The 15,235-nt window shown below is 36.8% G+C and overlaps 1 protein-coding gene across 3 annotated transcripts in view; it reads left to right on the forward strand.

Moving 5' to 3' along the window:
• The first annotated feature begins 1,471 nt into the window (after positions 1-1,471).
• The window catches only part of LOC128742386 (uncharacterized), a 59,181-nt gene continuing 45,417 nt past the window's right edge, over positions 1,472-15,235 (forward strand). The window contains exons 1-2 of one of the 3 annotated variants that reach the window (XM_053838732.1): positions 1,472-1,653; positions 2,120-2,261. In XM_053838732.1, the coding sequence (XP_053694707.1) occupies positions 2,150-2,261 (112 nt within the window). In that variant the 5' untranslated portion in view covers positions 1,472-1,653; positions 2,120-2,149. Of the gene's footprint in view, positions 1,654-1,722; positions 1,831-1,885; positions 2,064-2,119; positions 2,262-15,235 lie in introns of those variants that run through there. The other 2 variants (XM_053838730.1, XM_053838731.1) reach the window with 2 other exon arrangements.

The raw sequence follows: 15,235 nt of genomic DNA on the forward strand, positions 1-15,235 counted from the left end.
TGATATTTGATGTTTTTGATATTATTCCTACTGCAAACAGCCTCAGTGAGGGCCCCAGCTAATGTCAAAAAATCTTTATATGTGTGCGTTGTGGAATACTTCATAAGGCTCTCTACACTCAAAATATTCTGCACATAACTAATGGTAAATTTCCATATGAAATGCTAGATGGTTATCATGTGCCGCATATACACACAATCCGCCTACTGTGTTACCTGACTCTCTGCGCATAGCGTTGTATTCGCGGTATCGTGTTGGTTCGAAAGGTTTCGAAAAATATCGCCCTTGTATCGAAAATATCGTTGATTTTGATCACTAAAAATAACGTACTTAAACGTTATATTGCAAGTGCTAGTAGTACGCAATAATTGTATTGTGAAACTGAATTGTTATTTATGCAACTTTTTACAAGTTAAATGCAATAACAAAAGCACAACTTATAAAAAATCGGTTGTTATCGATATTAGCTGCATATGCGTTATAAACGAATAAAACGCATAGTGACGTTTTATTTCAATAACACGCATATTCGCACACTGAGAAAACTTTTCGTATAGTTTCTATGTGTCCCACACATAGATTTTTGCAATGTGCCTAGTCAATGAACTTTATATGCCACACAGTTATAATTTATGGGTACGCGAAACTTTTGCACATACTATTCATATGCGTATATTTTTTATGTGTATAATTGCACATACTATTCATATCCGTATAATTTCTATGTGTATTTTTAGGCGGATTGTGTTTATATGCGGCACATGATAATCATCTAGAATTTCATATGGAAATTTACCATTAGTTATGTGCAGAATATTTTGAGTGCAGTGAGTCAGGTAAAACAGTAGAAATACACATAGAAATTATACGGATATGAATAGTATGTGCAATTATACACATAAAAAATATACGCATATGAATAGTATGTGCAAAAGTTTCGCGTACCCATAAATTATAACTGTGTAGCATATAAAGTTCATTGACTAGGCACATTGCAAAAATCTATGTGTGGGACACATAGAAACTATACGAAACGTTTTCTCAGTGTAGGCACGTCCTGTCCTAGCATTTGACATCAGGGATACCAGATTTGCAGATTTGTCTGCAAATTGCAGATTTTTGGAACGGTCTTGCAGATCATTATAAATTTGCAGATATTTGCAGTTTTTCTGACTTTTATTGTTTTGGTGCAGATTTTTGTTCGAAGCTCTTTAAACTTTCACAGACTTCCTAAAAAAGTGTGCAGATTTTCGCAGATTATTTTTAAACCAGAAAATTCGAGTAGCCGGAAAACTGCTCGATTGTTTCGGTTTTCGAGCAGTTGCAGACATTTTTTTAAGAAAATATGGCATCTCTGTTTGACATCCACTCGTGGTTTGTTTACTACTTGTTAGGCGAACGCGATATGCATAAATTGGAGTTTAACTTTTTAAAAGCGTATTATCCAGCAGTGTCGCCCTCCAAACTACTCGGAAATCGGAATGGCAGTTTTTGTGCTTTTCTGACTTGCCGTTAAGGGCTTCAGCAATATTCAGTTTCAACATGTTAATCCATGATTCAAGTCCATGTAAACAAACCACTGATAGACGTCAAAGAAGTGAGGTTATGCTCGCCCGTGCAAAACCTTATTCTCCAAATTCTCAAACCCACACGGTTTGTTTATATTTTAAGATTCACTGTACTCGATTGTTCATGTTGGTCTGAATAAGATATTTAATAATTCGAATGGAAAATGATTCAAAAAGCTACTTGCTACTTCAGATAATCTGTTGAATTAGTGTATTGTGTTATTATCGTGTGCATAACAATTGATATTCATACTTATTTGTGGTTGGTTTCAACTTATGTTTTGTTTTTGAGAGAATATTTATTTTGTTATAATTTGAATCCCAGGCCTCGAAGTATGGTATAATAATTTCGAGTCCTGACTGGTAGCAACTGTTAGAGTATCTATCTAGCAATTGTCCTTATACTCTAACGTTTTTCGAATAAAATAAAGTCCATTCTGAATTTAAAATGTTGCACTTAAGCTTTGCATTTTATGTTTGATATACGTACTTGGAGTAAACTTTTGTCATGTTATTATGTGTTCAGAAAATAAATTTTGATGATTTTTCAGAAATATACATTTTGTGGATAGATTCTCGACATGGAACAGTTCTCGCATGATTTAACATTAGCTCTTGAGGAAACTTCCCGATTTGGGGAAAATAGAAATCGGTGGGGATTGCGAAGACGGACACGATCTACTGGAAATCTCCGTAAGTAAAAAATAAAAAAAGATATTTTTTTGAAAAACTTAATATAGAATTAAGTGGTAGTGTGGTATAATCTTAAATATTTTCCTTTAGCAAAAAAAAAAATAGATTCTGCAACTTGTTAATAACTCTGAACGTTGTGCTAGCAGGTTTTCATGTACCTGTAGGTAATTACAATTATAGTTACTATATATAGTAACTATAGTTACAAACTATAACTATAGTCACAATGACATATAGCTATAATGTTTGTCGGTTTTAGACGGAATAAGTTTTCGAATAGGGAAATTCGAGGCATAATAAGCACACGGGGCCAAACGCTGCTATACGTACTACAGTATCTATTTATCAAAAAATGAGTGATCTCTCTTCTTTAAACACGAAGTTATATTAAAAAACCTGATTTAATCCACCTAGTGGTGAAAGGAACCTTTGTTATACGGTCTTACTTGCAGATTGAAATCGAAACGTCTTCGGAAAATATTTCATCTATTAGTTAACGTTGCGTAGTGCGTTGGTTTACATAAAATTTTCGGAAATTGAATAAGTTTACAAAATTTGAATAAAATAGCAGCACTTATAAATTTTGATAGTTCCTTTTCTCATGAAATTGCTGAGTAAGTTGTTACTAATGTGGGTAAGTGCAAGTAAAAGTAAGTTGTAAGAATAAATATTATTCTTTAATATATACATTGTGTAGTAAAGGTCTAGTTGATAGGTTTTTGAAATATGCATAATTTTCAGTAATGCCATTCTATTTGATTCACATCGATATAGTTTTCTTGAATAAATTTTATCAATTTTTATTACCCTCGGTTACTCACGCTGTTGTGTTTTGTACAACACGTGTAGGTTTTTGAATGCCATATTGTTATAAAGTTACAAATCGTTGTAACTTATACTAACTATATTTATACTAACGTATATTCTTCAATAAACTTGTTATGAGCAAAATGTCAGAATTATTCAATGCATTAATACTTTAAATTGTTAGAAAAATAGATCAGCACAAACCGACATCACAGAAACGAAGCAAGCAGCACGTGAGGTGTACCGCAATTGGCCCCAACTGGAATTTTCTCTCGTTTCTTCATATAGAAAAATGGTGTCTGTGTGCAGCAAAACCACAGAGAACAGACATCCATTCAGGAACAAATTTTTCGGGAATTCTTGGATAAAATTTCAAATTAAAATCACCTAATATGCTAGCGACACGACCACTATAGTTTCCCAACTAAATGATTCATTTGATTTGCACACTGACAACCTTTGGCTCCTCTGGCGCTTGTATATATGGACTATATGCGTTATGCCAGCGCCAGAAGCTACCTGTTGTGAGTTTAGTGTAGAATTTCATTCGTCTTTAGCGACACCATCACTATAGTTTCCCAACTAATTTGACATAAGTTTTATCCAAGTGGGGACCTTTCGCTTGGATGTCTGTTCTCTGTGGCAAAACTATCAACAAATGTAAATGTTTAAAATGTATCCGTGTGTTGGTAGTCGAGTAATTCGGGGTCAAAATTAGGGTATTTTTTATAATCCCTGGGCATGGCATAACCTTGAGGATTGCTTTACTGCAACCAGGTCCCAGGGCTGGTCTGTATCTTACACAAATGAAAGATGCACACTAGTAATGCCAAATGTGGTGAAGCCTACCAAAAGTATTTTTGAATCAATTTGATAGAACGTTCAAAATATTAGCAAGACGTTTGAAGATTCGATTTACGAATCTTAATTTATATACATACTTTCTATTGATTCAGGGCTTTTGGGAACGTTAATCACAAAGATATTACCTTTGACTTGGCTTGCCCGAACCGCGAATTTCAATCTATCCAGGGTAGTTGCCCAAGAGGTTTTCGTCTTTTTTTTCCTTCCAGTTTGTTTTCGCTGGAAGACCGAATAAATGTCGACAATCTAAAACGACCTGTATTAAATGTGATTATGCGTAGCTTAACTTTTTTTATTCTATATTAGAGACATTTTTTAATAATCTTACTTTTACTCGCTAGTGACGTTTAAAAGGGTCATTGGTTACAAATAACATTAAATCCAAAGCACGTTCATCGCAAATGTGACGTGCCATTCGAATGTCCTTCTTTTTTGACAACTTTTTTGATGAATGACAACGGGCACGTAAGTTAGCGGCGTCGATTCACTGTCCTTTGTTCCGAGAAGGTTTTCCTAGTGTACTTTCACAGCTAATCACCATTGCTATCCGTTCTATCATTAAATCACCGCTTGCTACATAACAGAAAATATGGCACATACGCTAAAATTTCTGTTTTATTTGTATGAGAGTCCTTATCCTCATACCACAGCACAGTGGTTTAAAATGCGTAAAACGCGAACCTCAGCATTTTCGAAGGGAAAACGTGATAAAAAGCTACACTCTTATTAGCAAAGTTGTTGTATATCATTAAAGCCAACTTTTGACAGGAATAAATTTTTGATTAATCCACCCTAAAGGGAGATAAAAAATTTATTTTTTTAATTATTCGAAAAAACAAAATATGTTCTTCAGCAAACTTGTAGAAAATAAAATTTAGAGAAATTTTGTCGAAGATACTTTGGCTCTATCTCTTTAAACAAACGGTCTACAGCATGTTTTGTATGATCAACACCTCAAAACTAAAAAAATACACTTTACTCGTTTTGATGATATTTTGAAGGCCCACTATGTTCTAGAAAGTTGCTTATATTTTAAAAACACACCATTTTGCTGAAAGTGTCATAATAATATCTTGAAGTTTTATGCAGGTTTTATGACTTTTTTGATGAAAAATAGTGCTTTTTCATTCCACAATATCTCGGAAAGTGGTCAATAGTGGTAGAAAAGATGATAAACAAATGAAAGGGTAACATTTTGCCTTTCACATCCTGGTAAATTCATTAGTATCCCTTAGTTTCTTCGGGGCAAAATCGTCTCTCGAAAATTGTCATTTTCAACATCTTATCGATATTTGTTTATCATGGCATTGCAAGACTGCTCGCTGTATTCACATACTAGTTGCGATAGCTCTTTTTTGAATGAACTCTAGTGAGAGTAGATGAAAAAGAGAGCTAACAATAGTTCTAGGTCTCTTTTTCATCATGAATATTCAAATATATTACAAAAGTGTGTGCACACAAGAGTAAATTGGTTGCATATTACTCTTTCTTGCACAGGAGCAGTAAAATAGACATTTTTCTGTATTGCTTGCTTACTTTTTTACAGTACGTCTTGTTTTTATTCCAGTACATATACCACATAGAACATTATTAACATAGAAATGCCGGAATGCTACTAACTCTTTTCTTATTTCACAGTAGATAATTAAACTGGAGTTATACTAGAAGGAGAGCTATAAAAGATCTGGCGCGAACAAGCAATAAAACCGGCATATTTTCTATTTTATTGCTCCTGTGCAAGAAAGAGAAATATGCAACAAATTTACTCTTGTGTGCACACACTTTTGTAATATATTTGAATATTCATGATGAAAAAGAGACCTAGAACTGTTGTTAGCTCTCTTTTTCATCTACTCTCACTAGAGTTCATTCAAAAAAGAGCTATCGCAACTAGTATGTGAATACAGCGAGCAGTCTTGCAATGCCATGATAAAAAAATATCGATAAGATGTTGAAAATGACAATTTTCGAGAGACGATTTTGCCCCGAAGAAACTAAGGGATACTAATGAATTTACCAGGATGTGAAAGGCAAAATGTTACCCTTTCATATGTTTATCATCTTTTCTACCACTATTGACCACTTTCCGAGATATTGTGGAATGAAAAAGCACTATTTTTCATCAAAAAAGTCATAAAACCTGCATAAAACTTCAAGATATTATTATGACACTTTCAGCAAAATGGTGTGTTTTTAAAATATAAGCAACTTTCTAGAACATAGTGGGCCTTCAAAATATCATCAAAAAGAGTAAAGTGTATTTTTTTAGTTTTAAGGTGTTGATCATACAAAACATGCTGTAGACCGTTTGTTTAAAGAGATAGAGCCAAAGTATCTTCGACAAAATTTCTCTAAATTTTATTTTCTACAAGTTTGCTGAAGAACATATTTTGTTTTTTCGAATAATTAAAAAAATAAATTTTTTATCTCCCTTTAGGGTGGATTAATCAAAAATTTATTCCTGTCAAAAGTTGGCTTTAATGATATACAACAACTTTGCTAATAAGAGTGTAGCTTTTTATCACGTTTTCCCTTCGAAAATGCTGAGGTTCGCGTTTTACGCATTTTAAACCACTGTGCACAGGGGTGAGGGGCTCAAACCATCATAAAACCTCCGCATGCAAAATATGGTTCTATTTGCTTGATTAGTTCTAGAGTTATGAAGAAATTCGTATTTCATTTGTATGGGATCCCCCCCTCTTAGCAGGGGAAGGGATCTCAGTACACCATAAAAAATATTCTTACCTCCAAAAACCCCCACATGTCAAATTTGGTTCCATTTGCTTGATTAATTGTCGAGTTTTGAGGAAATTTGTGTTTCATTTGTATAGGAGCCCCTCCTCTAACGCTCTCCCTAAAATTGCTCTCTTACACCCATAAAATTGCCGTAATTTTATCTATCCAATGACCTATAAATTATTCAGCTTCGTTCAGTAATTTAGTAGTTATTAGCATTTGAAATCTTTCATTCAAACGTTACACTTCTATTTTAGTTTTCACAAAGTGCTACCCAGTCCCAGTATAGTAAACAAAGACGTAGTCCTACGTCAAAACACGAAACTGATCCGAAGCGCGCGCGCGCGCGTGTGTGTGTATGTGTGTGTGTGTGTGTGTGTGTGTGTGTGTGTGTGTGTGTGTGTGTGTGTGTGTGTGTGTGTGTGTGTGTGTGTATGTGTGTGTGTGTATGTGTGTGTGTGTATGTGTGTGTGTGTGTATGTGTGTGTGTGTGTGTGTGTGTGTGTGTGTGTGTGTGTGTGTGTGTGTGTGTGTGTGTGTGTGTTTGTAATGATTTTTTCTATCGCCTGTTTCTCAGAGATGGCTGAACCGAATCGTTCGGTATTACTTTTGTTTGAAAGGTATTATTGTCTAGTAGATTACTATTGAGTTGTTTCGTGATACGACGTTTCGTTTAAAAGTTATAAGCAAAAATGTGAAAAATACGTGACGCGGGTTTCTCCAGAACTGCATGACCGATTTCAACGATCTTAGTATCAAATGAAAGCCCTTATTAAAGCTAAATTGTTCGTAAATTTTTAATTGAAAACAAACAAGTAGTTTAAAATTATGCTTAAAAAACCTGTTTTGACAAGGTAATAATTATCGCCTGTTTCCTAGAGATGGCCAAACCGATTTACGCGCTGTTAGTGATTTTTTTATTGGACGTTTAATTTGAAAGTTATGAGCAACCGTATACACCACACCAAAATTAACAATAATTTATAATGATTTTAACCAAGATAATTTCAATTATTTTAATATCAAACGAGAGGTTTTGACACTATGAATATGCAGTCAAACTCCGTTAATTGGGCTAAGCTTATCACCGATTTTCACAAAAACTTTCATTAATTGAGCTGTGCTGTGATAGGTAACAGATCAATTGGTGTTCATGTCATCTATTGACTTTATTAGATCAGCCCGATTAAGGAAAGTTTTTTTCAAAATCGGCGATAACCTTAGCCCAATTAACGAAATTTGACTATGCAAAATTTCATAAAAATTGGTTTTACCGGTCAAAAGATATTAACCCTCGAACACTCGCGCCAACTTTTGTAACACAGTTACTTGCGCGCAAAATAGCCCTAAACTAAAGAAAACGTGTGCACCAAAGCTTTGACTGGGAAAACTTGGGTTTAGGTTTATCGAACCTTTGGAAGAGTTTCTTGAAATTGAAAGCTCTATCGTCTGGTGGAATTTAAATTTTGATTAATCCCCCTAAAAGTGAAATAATAAAATATTTTTCTTCAGTGTCAATATAACACATTGATGTGTTCTGCAAAGTTATAGAGCATATTATTATAAGAAATTTTGCTACAGACAGTAACCTTCTATCTCTGCAGCGAAGATAGAAAAATCTTATTTATTGTATATGAATTTGTAAAATCAGTTTTTCTATTTTTGCTCTTTTTGTAATTGTTGTATAACTTTTTCATGTACTTCAAAATTGCACAAATAGTAAAAATACACCACTTTGCTGAAAATAGAATACCTGTATGTTTGCTTGTTTAGGAACTGTAGAACTTTGATTACAAAGAATACCCTAATTTTGACTCAGAATTACTCGACCAGCAGACGGATACATTTTAAACATTTTACATTTGCTGATAGTTTTGCTGCATATATTTTCCCAACAATTTAAATTGAATAATTGTGACATTTAGTTCACAAAAAGTTTGTTGAAGAATATACGTTAGTTAAATAACGATTTGTAACTTTATAACAATGTGGCGTTGAAAAACCTACACGTGTTGTATAAAATATAACAGCGTGAGTAACCGAAGGTTAATAAAAATTGATGAAATTTATTCAAGAAAACTTTATTGATGTGAATCAAATAGAATGGCATTACAGGAAATTATGCATAGTTCAAAAACCTATAAACTAGACCTACGCAATGTATATGTTAAAGAATAATATTTCATCTTACAACTCACTTTTACTTGCATTTACCCTCATTAGTAACAACCTGCTCAGCAATTTCATAAGAAAAGGAACTACCAAAATTTATAAGTGCTTCTATTTGGTTCAAATTTTGTAAACTTATTCAATTTCCAAAAATTTCATGTAAACCAAACGTGTCGATATCTATCTCAAATAGCAAGTAAGACCGTATAACGAAGGTTCCTTTCACCACTAGGTGGATTAAATCAGGTTTTTCATTGAAGGTCAATCTAGGGTGGTTCTTTAAAGACAAGTTGTATAAAAATCGATCAAAAAATAGTAAAGATAGGGACAAAAGTGTAACGGCAAGTACACTAATTTTTGAAGTCCCGGCAGGAACGTAAAGGTTAAAGGAAATATACAATATACAATACCTACACAATTGTGTACTTAGGGAAGCACTGACGAGGGAAGGCAAAAATATGAAAATAATTCAAATTTTCAAAATCAATTCAAAGACAAAAATTTTTCAAATTCAATTTCAAAAACAAAATCAATAGTTTTCTTTTTTTTTTCAATATTTTCGATCGATTTCCCGATCAATTAGTGTAAATATCTTGGAAATCTATTGAAAATTGACTGAATTATAAGCCGAAGCGTGAAAACGCGTTTCTACTTTGATGACGTCATTTCCAACAACCAATCACGAAGCGAGAATTCTGGTAAAACATTCGTTCATTATTTTCAATTTTCAATAGTTCAACATCAAGAATCCACACTTTTCTTTATTTGGGTCAATTCTTAGAAGATTTTTCAATCGATTGGTGTAAGAATATTGAAAATCGATTGGAAAACCGCTGAGCTATTAGCGCTCAAAACCTTTCATTTTTCGTGCGCTCGCATTTTTTCAATTTTTTGGAATGACATCCTATCTCAAAACTTGCCGTAAGACGTAATCCTACGTCAAAACTTGCCTAGATGCGGGTGTTAGATTTGTCGACAGTGACTCGAAAATTCATTAATACATTTGTCAATCAATTGAGTTTTCTTAAAGTTTTCAGAAGTATTAAGCGAACAAAGTTTTCTTATCAGATTCACGTCAATGCACTGCATATACTGCCATTATGCACATATCAAGTATGTACACTTTTGATGGAGATATACGCAGATGGAGATATTGTAGTGGGTGACATTAAATATTCGCCATCATTACAAACCATTTCGCCGAATACCATTTTGCGGAACACCAATTCTCGGTTGATCATAACGCGGAATATAGAGTTTCGCGAAAAACCTTACCATTTCACGAAAAATCCTTCCGTAGAAAGTACCATTTCGCAGGGGTGACCCAATTGGAGGAAGGTAATAGAGGTCAGTAAATCTAGGAGAACAAATAAACCTAGATAGAGGTGATCTCTACGAGGAGCTGCCCCGTAGAGGCCGACGGCGGGTCGCCGACAACGACCGCGGCCTGTGGCCGTCTCGCGCTGAATTATCTAATGTTACTATTGATAGTTTTTGGTGATCTTGTTATTGCTCAATGTTTTATGAAAGAGTCTGAAATCGAGTTCGTTCGAGTCGAGTTCGATTAGTTTTTGAGTTACGCAAAAATTTCCGTTTTATTTGTATGAGAGTCCTTATCCCCGTACCACAGGGGTGAGGGGTCTCAAACCATCATTAAAAAAATTCCTGCCTCCAAAACCCCCCACATGCCGAATTTGGTTCCATTTGCTTGATTACTTCTCGAGTTATGAGGAAATTTGTGTTTCATTTGTATGTGTGCCCCCCCCTCCTAAAGTGGTAAGGGGTTCTAATTCATCATAATTCATCATAGAAAAAAAATCATGCTTCCAAAAACAGCCTCATGCCAAATATGGATCCATTTGATTAATTAGTTTTCGAGTTATGATGAAATTTGTATTTCATTTGTATAGGGGCCCCCCCTCCCAAAGTGGGGAGGGGTCTCAATTCACCATACTAAAAAATCTTGTCTCCAAAAACACCCACATGTCAAATTTTGTTCCATTTGCTTGATTGGTTCTCGAGTTATGAGGAAATTTGGAATGCATGGAAGCCCCCCCTCTCAAAAGATAGAGGGGTCATAATTCCCTCCTAAAGAGGAAGGGGTCTCAATTCACCATTGAAAAAAAATTTGCCTGCAAAAACACCCACATGCTAAATTTGGTTCCATTTGCTTGATTTTTTCTGGAGTTAGGAGGAAATTTGTATATCATTTGTATAGGAAGTCCTCCTCCTAAAAAGGTAAGAGGCCCTAATTCATCGTAGAAAAAATTCATGCCTCCAAAAACACCCACATGCCAAATATGGTTCCATTTGATTAATTAGTTCTCGAGTTATAAATAAATTTGTATTCCATTTGTATAGGAGCCCCCCTCCTAAAGTGGGGAGAGGTTTCAATTCACCATAGAAAAAATTCTTGTCTCCAAAAACACCCACATGTCAAATTTTGTTCCATTTGCTTAATTAGCTCTCGAGCTATGAGGAAATTTGTATTTCATTTGTATGGAAGCCCCATCTCTTGAAAGGAAGAGGAGTCAGTATTCCCCTCTTAAAGAGGAGAGGGGTCTCAATTCACCATAGAAAAAAAAATTTCCTGCAAAAACACCCACATGCTAAATTTGTTTCCATTTGCTTGATTAGTTCTCGAGTTATGAGGAAATTTGTATTTCATTGGTATGGGAGCCCCCCATCCTAAAAAGGTAAGGGGTCTCAATTCATCATAGAAAAAATTCATGCCTCCAAAAACACCCACATGCTAAATTTGGTTCCATATGATTAATTAGTTTTCGAGTTATGAGGAAATTTGTATTTTATTTGTATAGGAGCCCCCCCCCCCCTCCTAAAGTGGGGAGGGGTCTCAATTCACCATAAAATAATTCTTGTCTCCAAAAACACCCACATGTAAAATTTTGTTCCATTTGTTTGATTAGTTCTCGAGTTATGCCGAAATTTGTGTTTCATTTGTATGGGAGTCCCCCCTGTTAGTGGGGGGAGGGGTTTCTAACCATCATAAGAACCTTCCCTGGTCCCAAAAACCCCTATATTTAATTTTTCATTCCGATCGGTTCAGTAATTTTCGATTCAATAAGGAACATACGGGCAGACAGACAGAAATCCATTTTTAGGTATAGATTTGTGTGGGAGCCCCCCTCTTAGTGGGAGGAGGGATCTCTAACCATCATAAAAACCTTCCCTGGCACCAAAAACCCCTACATGCAAATTTTCACTCCGATCGGTTCAGTAGTTTTCCATTCTATAAGGAACATAGGGCAGACAGAAATCCATTGTTATAGGCATAGATTTGTATGGGAGCCCCCCCTCTTAGTGGGGGGAGGGGTCTTTTGCCATCGAGAGAACCTTCCCGGGCCCCAAAAACCCTTACACGCAAATTTTTCCGCCGATCAGTTCAGTAGTTTTCGATTCTATAAGGAACATAGGGACAGACAGACAGAAATCCATTTTTATAGGTATAGATTTATATCAGAGGCTTATGCCTGTAACGAAAACCAGGTCTCTGACAGGACGTCATCAGAGGCTTATCGGTAACTAACGCTTTCGTAGCAATGGGTTGTATTCTCAGTCACCTCATCGGTCGACTGCTGGACTGCTCGATTGCTCAGCTGATTGATTAGACTGCTCGACTGGACTGGTTGGTTAGACTGCTCGATTTGATTGCGACTGGACTGCTTAGTTGTATTGCTCGACTGAACTGTTCGATTCGACTGCTCGACTCAACTGCTTGATTGAACAGATCGACTTGACTGCTTGACTGAACAGCTCGATTTAACTGCTCGATTCGACTGATTGACACATTTGCTTGACTTACTACTCGACCCGACTGCTCGACTTAACTGCACGATTGAACTGCTCGACTGAACTGTTCGATTGGACTGCTCGACTGGTGACATGATTCATCTGCTTGACTAGACTGTTCGACTCAACTCTTCGTTTCGACGCTCGACTCTACTGCTCGATTCAACTGCTTGACTCCACTGCCCGACTGGACTGGTCGAATGAACTGCTTGACTCAACTACTCGATTGGACTATTCGAATCGGCTGCTCGACTCAACTGCTCAACCCAATTGCTCGATTCAACTGCTCGACTATACTACTCGATTTGATTGCTCGACTCGAGTGACAGCTTGATTCAACAGCTCGTCTAGACTACTCGACTTAACTGCTCGACTTAGCCACTCAACCCGACTGCTCGACTCAACTGCTCGACTCAACTGCATGACTCAACTGTTCGATTCGATAGCTCGATTAAACTGCTCGACTGGATTGCTCGAATAAACTGCTCGACTCAACTGCTCGATTCATCTGCTCGACTGGACTACTCGACTCAATTGTTCGACTTTACTACTCGACTGAACCGCTTGACCTGACTGCTTGACTAAGCCACAGACAAACAGACATAACACTCGTTTTCCATTATTCGTGCCGATTAAACCGTCATTTCAAATTTGGCCTTAGTTGGGAATGTCTCCGTTTTGGTCAAAGTGGCGCTTTTTGACGAAACAAGGGGAATTCCCCATAAAAAATACTTGCTACTTCGAGGGATACTCATGTTGTTATTTGACATTTGGGAATGTCGATCATAGATGGTGCTAGTGTTCAGGCTAAATGTGAGGAACGATAATTTTTGTGGATGTTTCTTCCAAGAGTTATGTCTGCTTGTCTGTGACTAAGCTATTCGATTCGAGTGCTCGACTCAACTGCTCGACTAGACTACTCGATTCAACTGCTCGACTGGGCTACTCTACTTAACTGCTCGATTAAACTGCTCGACTGAACTGCCCGGTTCAACTGCCCAACTCGGCTGCTCGACTTAAGTGCTCGGGTGAACTGTTTGACTGAACAGCCTGATGTAACTGCTCTACTAGACTGCTCGACTCAACTGCTTGACTTCTGTTTGATACGACAGCTCGACTTAACTGCTCGATTCATTTGCTCGCTTCAACTTCTCGACTTAACTGCTTGACTGGACTACTCGACTCGACTGCTCGACTCGACCGCTCGACTCGACTGCTCGACTCAGCTGCTCAACTGGACTGCTCGACTCAGCTGCTCAATTGGACTACTCGACTCAACTGCTCGAATAAACTATTAGATTGAACTACTCGACTCAACTGCTCGACTTAACTGCTCGACTCGACTGCTCTACTCAACTGCCCAACTCAACTGTTCGACTTAACCGCTTGATCCGACTGTTCGACCGATTCGACTGCTCGACTAGACTACTCGACCGGACTGCTCGACTCGACCACTCGATTAAACTGCTTGACTCGACTGCTCGACTCAACTACTCTGAACTGCTTGCTGAACACCTTGATTTATCTGCTCGACTAGACTGCTCGATTTGACTGCTCGACTTGATTGTTCGACTCGACTGCTCGACCCAGCTGCTTGATTCCAATGCTTGATTCAACTGCTCGACTCGAGTTGCTTGTCGCGATATCATATGGTCGGTGTCAGTCTTGGCATATCACTGAGGCGCAACACCAATATGTAAGTGTATTTCTTACACTGCGGAGATCGATACAGTCGCACCGGCGCGCAAAAAACGAACACTTGCTTAAAGGGATTCGATGCAGCAGAGCATTCACATTCTGTCTCTGCAGAAAAAAACTCAGGTTGTCTGTATGGTGTGCGGTCAATTTGACCGCAAAATTCAAATTGCCATATCTCAGTCAAAACTTAGAAAGGTATTTTAATAGACTGTTTGCGTATTTTTTGTGCCCAGGTGCCACGACCGCGATAACGATTTCTTTATAAACAATTAATTAAGGACGATAAAAAACTTGCAACCCGTTAATATTTTGTTAGATTTTTTTTCTAATTCAGGGTGTCAATCAAATTGTATCGCCGATAGAAGCATGACCTTATGCTGATTTTTGTAAGTTTAAAGTTTTCTCGCGCGCCTATTATTTTTATTATTATTATTTATTTAAAAAATTCATCTAACCTATTTGTGGTCTTAATGATTAAATTATTTATAAAGCTGTATGCTGTAAACTATCTACGCCATAATCGCTCTTTAAAGGCAGCACTCGTCAAATTGAAACCGAATAGATCCGCAACAGAGTTGAAGCTAGATGACATGAAGCAAATCGGGTCGTGTTGTCCATAGGTGGTATAGCGTTGCAGTATGTGCAAAAAAAGTCGTGGTCTGAGTGATCTGACAGGAGCGTATATATTCAAACACTGCAGTATTTCCGGGGAGTCAATTTCGCTGATTAATACTTTTTCGATGAACACAGCTTGGGCAACGAATCTTCTTTGTTCTAGTGTTTGCATACCCAGAAGTTGACAGCGATCACTGTAAGTTGGTAGCTGCAAGGGATCACGCCAAGGTAGGAATCTCAGAGCAAAACGGACGAATTTTCGTTGCACCGATTCT

Source organism: Sabethes cyaneus, chromosome 3 (assembly GCF_943734655.1).
Source record: "Sabethes cyaneus chromosome 3, idSabCyanKW18_F2, whole genome shotgun sequence".
NCBI lineage: Eukaryota > Metazoa > Arthropoda > Insecta > Diptera > Culicidae > Sabethes > Sabethes cyaneus.